Below are 10,788 nucleotides of genomic sequence, written 5' to 3'. Positions count from 1 at the left end.
GTGGGGTTGGGGTTTTTGTTTTTTTTTTTTTTTTTTTTGGATTGAAATGAATAGAGCTCTATCCTTTATGGAGGCCTGAATTTTAATACTATTGGGTTCTATTTTGGCCCCTGCTGGGCTCGGTTTTGGCATCTCACTGGTGTCTTGGATCAAATATACGTGTGGTGGATGAATTTATGTTGATTCAGAATAACTCTGTAGTTGTTCTTGTGTAAGACATGCGTTGTTTCTATATTTTGATGTCTCAGGGGCATGGAAATGTTTCTTTCTACTATTTTGTTGTAACCTGAATTCGAACTTTAGCTGTGGCTCGGTTTTGGCTGGGTTTGGAGTCTCAGTTTTTTTTGGATTGAAATAATAGAGCTCTATCCTTAATGGAGGTCTGAATTTTAATACTATTGGGTTCTATTTTGGCCCTTGCTGGGCTCGGTTTTGGATTGTGGTGGTTCTATTTTGGTTGATGGTTGCGGTTTTAGACCTTGTTGGGCTTGATCTTATCTTTGGGATAGCCCTGTTTGAGCTTGCGGTGTGGTTCAGCTTTGATTTTGCCAGATTCTGTTTTAGGGTGATGTGTGCCTTGGTTTGGGAGTTCGGTTGACCCTCTTTGCTTCCCCGTTCCTTTTGGCAGCCTTGGTCTTGAGCCTTACTTGTTGTGCCTTGGATTGGCTGTGGTTGTGAATCTTAGTGGCTGCTCCTTCCTACTCCTACCCGTGAGACTTATTGAGGGTGCTCAACTTGATTTGGCTCTTCTTGTTGGGCTTGAATAACTTGAACGATTATGGGGGCATCAAGTGTGTCATCCAAAAGTATATGTATGTGCATTATCTATAAAATGAGTTGATTCGAAATGAGTTAGGCATATGTTTTGAGTCTTACTTGGGGAAATTGGAGCTGGTTTAAGATGAATTTATGAAAACCTGTGCATTCACTCTCCTATGTATATCGAAGCTTGTAGGGAATTGTTTCGGGTTTACCTTTGGCCGTGAGCCTCACTTGTTGCTCCTTGGGTTTGCCTCAACCGCGAGCTTCCTCTTCCCCTGTTCCTCGGGTTTGCCTTAGTCGTGAGCCTCACTTGTGGTCCTTTGTGGGTTGCTTTGGCCGAGAGCCCTAACTGCTGTTTCCTCTATTCTATTGACCCCGGCCGTGAGCATTTATTTGGTTATGTGGGAGGATTTTATGCTTATTTGATGCATGAGGCTATCTATTAGTTCGAAAGTTGGGGAATTTTAATTTCAGCATGAGTTTGGAAGTATCGGTGGTGGTTTCCCCGAGGTCATCCTCTTTCGAAGTTTGGGAGATTTTAAACTTCATTTTGGAGAAGCATTTGGTGGATTTGGTCAATCCTACGTCTTTGGGGTTTGAAAAATCAGCGCAAAGTGACCCTTTATGTTTGTTAGGAAAGACCTTGGACCCTATTTTTCTAGGTCTTTTCGATACAAGTTTTGAGAACTGATTCATTCTCCTTTTCGGTGTTTTAGATGGATAAGTGCCTCATCTCTCTCACCCCATTTTTATAGCCTTTTGCTATACGTGAAACCATCAAACAAGGTCGCAAGTAGTCGTTTTGGGGCGTACGGTGTTGATGATAAATGCACACCGAGGATAGAGCAGAAAGATGCCCTATCCTACAACATCAAGATCCAGACATTTGAGGAACAATAGAATATAGTATCCTTCGCCGACATAAGTCTAGCGAGAGTTGGCTCGAACCTTCTCAGGTGATTGACAGTCCCATGCCCGACAGTGTAATCGACTTGTGGACAACAAAAATTTTTAAAAAAAATAATATAAGTTTTGATAAACCCTTTTCAAGCAAAAACATACTTTTCTACGAAACAAAATTGATAACTCATTTTTGCATGTTTAAAATTTTTATGCATGTTAAAAAAACATAAAGCACACTTTAAAGCTGGTTGTCCACCTGACGAATACTTGTTTAGGTTGGGAAATAGTCCCCTAAGTGAGGTTCAAGACACCCTTCTAGATGAGTGACGGGTTCTATACATTCGGGTGACCGAGTAGCCTTTGTGGACCATCGAGTATAAATACATAGCTGAGCCTAGCCCTATACGAGTGCTTGCGATCCCCCTCATCCGAACTTTTCTTTGTTTTGTTTTATCGAAGATTTGGGACAGGGCACTCGTGTTACTCTTCCTTTCTTTCGGGATTTCTCTAGGATTTTTGAGGATTTTCTTTTACTCGAGTCTCTTCTCGTTGATTTTCTCGAGTTTTTCACTTTTCCTCGGATTTCTTGGATGACGTTTTTCTTCCGGACTTTGCTTTCGAGATGCATTTAGGTTTGCTATACTTAAGGAACATCGGATCTTACGTGCGTACATGTTTATTTTATATTTTTTAGTACTTTATTTTCCTGTTTCTATCTGCTACCGTACTGTACAACATGTTATACTTGTCCTGTTTCTACCTGCTACCGTACTGTACAACACGTTATACTTGTTCTGTTTCTAGCTAGCGTACTGTACATCATGTTATACTTGTCATGTTTCTACCTGCTACCGTACTGTACAGCATGTTACACTTATCTTACTGTTGTGTTCTGCATGCATTCTACTGTTGTCCTGTACTGCACATTTTTATTTATATATCTTTAAGCATGCCTTTTTTTATATAGGATGTTTAGAAGTCTTTCACCATAGGATTGTTTGATTTAACATCGTAATTGGACACCCTAGAAAACTTAAACTCGTCACGTCGAGGAGCTTGGAGCTAGTGCGGTGGGCAACACGACCATCTTCAACAGTAGAACATGTCTTCCCCAGCAAAACCATTCATTTATCCTTTTTCCTAGAAATTAAACAACAATCCATAGGATTTTGAGGTTGTTTGTCTAGCGCAACATAAATCCTCCACCTTTTTTTTCTTTAGGCATTCGTCTAGCTCTGCTGTACGATACTCGTTCTAGGTTCCGAGGTTGTCGTCCGATACGACGTAAACCCTCATATCTTCTAGGCGATTTGTGTGACCATGTCACACAAATATAAGCCCTAATTAAACAAAATTGACAGGATGAAACACTTTAATAATTTTTTCTCAAAACTAAAGTCAAATCGTAGGATAGACTGGGAAGTCACTGAGGTTCTCCTCAAGATTGTGACCTCCCCTAGTTTCTCTTCATTTGGATTCCTCAACATTATTCCAGGTTCGAGCATTTCCCCTTTTACACCTCTTTATCCGATTTCGTTGAAAAGTCCTATCCTCTTGACTTCTTTGAAGATGATATCCCCTGATTTTTATCGAGAGTTTTCTTAGGTGATTTCGGTCATTTAAGATGTAATTAACTATAGGGGCTTGTCCGTATAAGAAGCTTTTCCAAACCCAACCTAAAATAAACCCTATTTAATTTTTTGTATTAAATAGGAGAACTTGTCGGCAAATAAAACGGTTTCGCAGACCAAACGGATGTCATATATTTCTTAGTTTATTTGATCGAGCCTCATCCTCAAGTTTTGTGGTTATCCATCGGGATAGATACAAGATTTGAGGTAGAACGCTCTTTCATTTAAACTGTGAAAAATATGAGATCAGTTTGATTTCATATTTTTCTAAAACTATATATAAATTAAAACGTTCTTCCGAAGCAGGCGACGAGACTTCACTCCCAGCGACCGACAGCTTCTTACGGACAGCTTTGAACAAATCACCCACCAATTTTTAACTTTCCCCCTTTTAGCTGCCGACAATACTGTGGATGAGAACATTGCCAGAAATGTGGGAGATGTGGCTAAGAAGGTAATGCAAGGAAATCCAAGGACTAGAGACGCGGTTAGGGTATCTGCCTACAATAGTTTATGCAAGAAGAAAATAGTTTTTCAGGTTAACGGATCAGCTAAAGCGCTCTTGCTCTTTCTTATTTTTTTGCTTTGCAAAGTCATTTATAATGATATGTTAAATCCTAAAATCTGCCAATAAAAAAGAAAAAGAAGAAGAAAAAATTAGATATAAAATTTGTATAACTAATCAAGTACAGTATTTTGGCTTAATCATGGGAATTAAGGCCTTATTATCTTAGTCTTAGTTGAGCTACTTGATTAATAAGGTTGATTTTTGGCCTAATTTTGATAACTATGGTTCCAATCTAATTATGCCCATAATAAACTATGCATGCCTTATAAACGCCAATTTTGAAACATCCGAGTTGGAATTTGCTCAATTAGGCCCGTTGATTAGTTAGGCAGCACTAATTATGACAAAGATTGATAATTGTGGCGTAATTAGCCTAAGAATTTAATTAACCTCATTTTTGGGGTAAACATTGCCTTGCATTGACAATACTCGTTATGTTACTTGTTGCATTTATCTTAGGACTTGTTTTCTATCGCCACACCATGAGGTTTATAGAGATTGCGATGTCTTATTCTACTTATACTCATACTTTGTGTCGTTCAAATATGATAATTGTAGAAGGCACAATCAGTTTGAAAGAATGGTATTTGCGAATAATTATAAACTTTTTGTGAGCACTTTCTGTTGTAGTGGTTATCATGAACCTTGCCATTTCTTTCTAATTTCTTTTATCCCAAAATGGGACTCATATGTGGCCTCTTCCGTGCTCTTTCTTAATATATATGAAATTGAATGCGTACAACAGGTCTGCTGCATTTTGTCTAAACTCATTTTTTTCTTTTAGACCAATAATTATCCTAATGCTTACCTTAGCATTGTGTTTGAATTTTAATAAAATTTTTCTTTATTTTATTCAATTATCCTAATGCGCATTCTATGTTGGCATTATACAACAGGAAGACACAATATCGATAAACCATAACTGGTTCAATGGTTATAATTTGTTCTGGGTGGTAAGTGAAGCATAGATTTAATGCACTCACATTAGATCTACCCAGAAAGCTAAACTGATTATTGGCTTATCATTTTAATTTTTTTAACACACAAACACAGTGGAATTTGCTTGTTAAAGATTACACTGAAGCCAAAGAGTACATCGAAGACATCCGAGAGATTTGTGATGACTTTGAAAGCATCTGTCAGAGAAATCTTGCTGCCAACACAGGTCAACCATGCTGATGATGATACCAGTATTTAACAAAAAAAATCGTGCATACCACTCTATTCTTATATATTTACATATCTAACAACTATACTTCAATTTTTACTTATATGCCACCTTACTTGTGCATGAAATGTGTATTTCACTTTTTTAAAGTTAAAATAGTGGTATTTTTGTTGTCATGCGAAAGACATCGGTGGTAGCAATGTAAAAATCAAAGTTTAGGTATTAGATATGTAAATACATAAGAAATGGGCAGTGTGTATGAAAATGAATTTGTTTGTTTACTTTGTTCCATATCCACTAATACCTCCTTTACGTTTCTTTTTTCCTCACAGGCATGAACTTCTATGATTTTTTTGTCTTTATTACACGTTTTGCCTTGGCCAATCTCGTCTTGCTTAGGGACCTTAAAAATGAGGAAATTGTGGTTTCTCATTTAAGATCTGTTGCTTATTACGTTTCAAACAATATAAAAGCCATACATTCAGTTGCCTTGAGCATGGGTTCTGTTGAAGCTTTCGCTGATCAGAATTTAAACAGCTGTTCAGAAGAAAATCGCATTGCCTATTCTGAAATAAAGAGAATTATGGAGGAACCAGATTTTCATGAACTATATACTGCTTTGAGAATAGCCCTTCAAATTGTGTGTGAGGGACACCATCAAGATTACAATTTGGGAACCGCACTTAAAAAAATAGATCTTTGTAGCCTTTCGGACTTCAAAATTGGCAATCCTACAGAACTGGTTAAATTGATTGAAAATGTCTTTCAAGATCAGATCAATATGCAAAATGGTTGCAACATTGGCTTCCCATAGAAAATATGTGATGACAAATCTTTGGCTATAATGCAACCTGGTAACGAGGTAAAGTTTGTTAGAAGGGGCTGGGATTGATTAAAAAAAAACGAAAGTTTTTGTCATTCTGAGAAAGAGCGGAATAAGGGTTGATTCAATTTTGGCAGATTTACATACATGATACATACCACTTAATTCCTATTATTTACATATTTAACACCTATACTTCAATTTTTACTGGAAATGCCACCTTACCTACGCATGAACAGGTGTATTTAAATTTTTTTTAAACTCAAAGTAGGGATATTTTTTATGCTATATGAAATCCTTGGGTGGCATAAATGTCGAGAGTAATGACTAAGTGTTAGACATGTATATGCATAATAATTTGGTGGTATGTATGCAAATGCCCCTTCAATATTCCATGTTTGCAATATTGGTTCATCATTCAAGAAGCTACATTATCAGGTGTTGCTTTTTAAAATTGCCGATTTCACATTCAATTTCCACATTGTGGCAACTATAGCTATATTCTAATCTAAGTTTGTTTATATTGGAACTGATATTCCAATTATAAGATGGGAACTAATATTTCCTTCTCCGGTGAGCTTATTTGTAAAATATTAATTTGACTTGGAGTCGTTGTTCTGTTGTCCCTTACGTCATTTTCATTGCTTTAAAATGAAAATGCAGCAGTCCTACAGAGGGGTGTCAAATATAATTCTTATTGGTGTTTCACAAAGCAATTCATGCATTTAAGTTTTATTGTACTGCTACTAATTTTGAGTATTGTTTTTTTTAACCGGCAGCACAGATTTCTTTTATTATTTTCTGATCAGCATTTGTTTCTTTATGAGGATTCAATTTTTTTTATTATAAAACTGCGGTACTCTTTCTTTCACTTGCATGGATGTTTAATAGAAATCGAACATTAATTAGTTTGCGTGTTGTCAATCAATGGCCGTCTTATCAGGCGGATAGAATTGTGTGATCAATGTTTTATTAAAACCTACCAATGCACATCGCATGTGTATGTATAATTTCTTCATCAGATACCTCCATTTAAATATGCTTGCAAGATTAGTAGCTATCTTCCATAGTATATATTTATTTGTTTCTACTAGTTTGGTATGTATTATTCTGATAGATGATTTAACCTATGTAGCTTCTTAATATTCAAACTCTTTCTTCAATCAATGGGTTGCTTGGCTTGTTGTAGAAGAGGAGTATTGTATTCCCAATGCAGGGCCTTGAAATTATGGGTATTTGATTTGAGAAAAAAAGGAATGTAGTTTAAAATTGTTATGAATTTTAAATGAAACATTTAGTTCATTCAGCTTGTTTCAAATTCGCTCTATCTCGGCGGTTTTAAATAGACTGCAGGCTATCGATGTTGGCAATGTCACTGCCGGCCACCACAACGCGTTGCAGCCACCATCTGCAGCGGTTACAGGCCATTGGCCACTGCAGCTCTTTACCCCTGACTCTTGTCACCGCGGTCCTCCATCACCACTTCCAGCATCCACTTAAGCTTTTTATAATTTTTTTTTAGTGTACTCATTTAAACGCAAAATTATAAATCCATGCATTTACAATATGTTCAACCAAATATCAATATTTACTTTCACAGCATTTCTTTTGCACTGCACGAGACTGATTTACTAAGAGGCGCTGATGAAGAAGCTACCTAGAATACTTTTGAACTTTTTACCCTCGCAATTGTTTCTACTTGCTTTGTGGATTCATTTCACTTGTAACTTTTTTATTTTTCTCATGAATGTCTTATACCTATATTTTTTCAAATCTTTGGTTTATTTTCTAAAGTGAATGATGATTTCGTATTGATTTCTATGAAGAAACTTATTTCTTGCATGAGAGTCAATGTATGATAAGCCCACATATACATTAGATAAATTACTGCAGCTCATAGGAAGCATGAAATTTTTTATTTGAAAAATAAGAGGAAAAATCATGGGGGTGTAATTGGTGATTGAAATGAATCCACTAGTGTCAATTGTATGTCACAGTAATTCATGTCATTGTAATTGGTGAATACATTAATTCAATATAGATGACATATTATAGAAGATGTATTTCATGGTAGAATTAGAGGGTGCCTTGAGTTGCTACAATTGTCATCAAGAGATGTGTTGGACCAGATGAATTATGTGCGTCATTTCTGTTGCATTTTACTTCAGTATAAACTTGAATAAAATTTATAGTATCTGTATGTTCTTACCATCTTATAAATCCTAAGCTCGCCCCATAAGAGCTCTAAGGAGAGCTTCAAATTCTCTCAACTTGTGTTGCAGTTGAGCCAATTTATCTGGTGCACACACTGCACATTTATATAAACATTCATCGTGCATAACATTGTTTAATTTCTTATTTGTGTTGCAGTGAGGGCATGGCACATGGATTGAATACTTGTATAGATTATTGTAGGCATTATTGATATTAACATAAAAAAGTCGTGCTTAATTTTCAAGCAGAAACAAGTTTTTTTCCTTAAATTTTATTGTTCTTAAATTTTTTGCGATGTGACTATTTATATGGCATAAATATATGTGATTATTCAATGCTTTATTGGATTACATATTTAGTTACATTTTCTAATCATTGAAAATACTTTCTTTTCTTCGTTGGGCTTAGTTAATTAACTCTAAATTTATTTATATTTTTTTGTCAAAATATTACTATTCCCCCTTTGTAGAAGTTTGTGATTTTTGGTGTATAACTTCCATATAAAGTTGTGGCATTTAAATACATACCACACAATTCTTATGTATTTACATATCTAACATCTAGACATTTATATTTACATGGTTGCCTCTCCATTTTTTAGTATTTACCACACAATCCTTTCAATTCCTATTTATTTATATATCTAACGCCTACCCTTTACCTTTTACAGTTTTACTAACGAAATCTTTAATATAGCAAAAAATATAACTATTTTAACTCTTAAAAATGACACACCCCTTTTCATGCACAGATAAGGTGGCATATATGTAAAAAATGAAGTGTAGGTGTTAGATATGTAAATGCTTAAGAATTAAGTGTTATGTATGTAAATCTTTCAAAAAACAAAAACAAAAAAGGAAGGTTGTCCCCATTGAATAATGTCTGTAGGCCTGTTAAGATTTTTGCGGCATTGATTGCATTTATTATGTAACTTCCAAGGGCTGAGCTTTCCTTTTCTTTTTCTTGTTTTCTTTCTTGAACTTATAAAACATCGTTAGATTTGATGTTTATCATTTGTTGATTGCATCTTCTTTGTTCTTTTTATAAAAAGATTATTCTATATCTGTACATTTATTTCACATATATCCTTGTTTATTGTGAGGAAGATTGCAAAATGTCTTAGTCTTGTGGGCGTGTACATGAGAATATTTTCCTTTCTGTTTGGTTCTATTGCTCTCTTGTTAGTATATCTAACAGCTGCCTCGTTTTGTTTTGTTTTGTTTCTTGCCCGTTGAGAGTGATGCTTTATGGGCCCTGAACATTTGAAGCCACATAATTTAGCCCTCCTTGCTATCCTTTACATATTTACTTGTCTAACACCGAAACTTTGCTTTTTACATTTATACTCCACAAAAATTTCATATTACATGAAAAATTTTATTATTCTAATTTTTAAAAATTGTAACACACCTTTTCATGCATAAGTAAGCGGCATATATATATATATATATATATATATATGATTTGAGGACACCAATGTTGCCTTGCTGCTAATCTTTTCTTGTCAATGGAGTTAACAATGCAAGTTTTGTGATACTCCCCTACAACATTCTTGATTTTGCAACATTTTTTAAATTGAATATCCTTAATGCTTTCAAGGCCTTGGTTGGATTATGTTAGAAGAGATAAAGAGACCGCTTAACCTGTTAAAAGTGTGGTTCTGCATCTTATTCAGAATTTTTGCACTTGTAATAGTGAAAGTTTTATAATTTTTGAAAAATTTACATGCATACCACAATTCTTTATGTATTTACGTATCTGACACTTAAAGTTTGATATTTACATTTATAGCTCTTTGATGTTGAAACAATGGAGCATTTAGAAACGGACCACCTAATTCATATGTATTTACATATCTTACACCTAAAATTTACTTTTTTACATTTATCACCTAAAAAATATTACTATGTTGTCTTAAAAAAAAATGAAATACATCTTTCATGCTTGCCTATGTATGTAAAAATTGAAGTTTAGTTGTTACTTTTTTACATTTATCACCTAAAAAATATTACTATGTTAACTTAAAAAAAAAAATGAAATACACCTTTCATGCTTACCTATGTATGTAAAAATTGAAGTTTAGTTGTTACATGTGTTTGTAAATACATAGGAAATGGGTGGTATGCATGTAAATTTTCTAAAATTAATTCATGAAAATGCTGCATTTTCACATTAAGAAAATAGTATTAGTGATATTTTTTTATATAATGTCAGAAATTTGAGTGGCATGCATGTAAATATCAAAATTTCGGTGCTCGGTTTGTAAATATAAATAATTGTGTGGTTTGTAATTAAATGCCCCATAATTTTTTTTTTTTGGTTAGGGGACTGCTCACAAAGTAATTGTGGACGATCTGATTGCAAATGACTGATGAAGTGAAGTTTGCTTCATTTAAAATCACTACTAACCAATAACAAAAAGTTCACATGTAAAATTTCATGCCAAAGTTTTCGCTTAAAACTCAATTACCTCGCGAAAAATTATTACGTGCAATCAGCCAGCGCCGTTGTAGATCTCACAGTGGCCTTCAACCTGATCACCGTCGTAACAATTTATCACAGTCTCGCAACTCTTTCCGTCGGGCTTTGAAATCCTTGAAGGACCTCTGTGTGCGGAATTCCTAAGGCGGTGTTTGACAGTCTATTAATAAGCGTATTTAATAGGGTGTAAACGAGCCGAACACGAACGAGCCATGCTCAGCTCGTGTTCGGCTCATTT

General features: G+C 34.9%; 1 protein-coding gene across 2 annotated transcripts in view; it reads left to right on the top strand.

Annotated features, from left to right (window-relative positions):
- Window positions 1–8,303, top strand: part of LOC110027756 (jmjC domain-containing protein 4) — a 27,045-nt gene extending 18,742 nt beyond the window's left edge. Inside the window, exons 7-10 of one of the 2 annotated variants that reach the window (XM_020729304.1) lie at window positions 4,761–4,817; window positions 4,918–5,029; window positions 5,365–5,844; window positions 5,928–8,303. In XM_020729304.1, coding sequence (XP_020584963.1) covers window positions 4,761–4,817; window positions 4,918–5,029; window positions 5,365–5,844; window positions 5,928–5,929 — 651 coding nt within the window. In that variant the 3' untranslated portion in view covers window positions 5,930–8,303. Of the gene's footprint in view, window positions 1–4,760; window positions 4,818–4,917; window positions 5,030–5,364 lie in introns of both variants that reach the window. The other variant, XM_020729303.1, reaches the window with a different exon arrangement.
- The last annotated feature ends 2,485 nt before the right edge of the window (window positions 8,304–10,788 follow it).

Source organism: Phalaenopsis equestris, unplaced genomic scaffold (genome assembly GCF_001263595.1).
Source record: "Phalaenopsis equestris unplaced genomic scaffold, ASM126359v1 Scaffold000440, whole genome shotgun sequence".
NCBI classification, from domain to species: Eukaryota; Viridiplantae; Streptophyta; class Magnoliopsida; order Asparagales; family Orchidaceae; genus Phalaenopsis; species Phalaenopsis equestris.
Note: the sequence above shows the minus strand (reverse complement) of the source record. Positions and strands in the feature narration are given on the sequence as shown.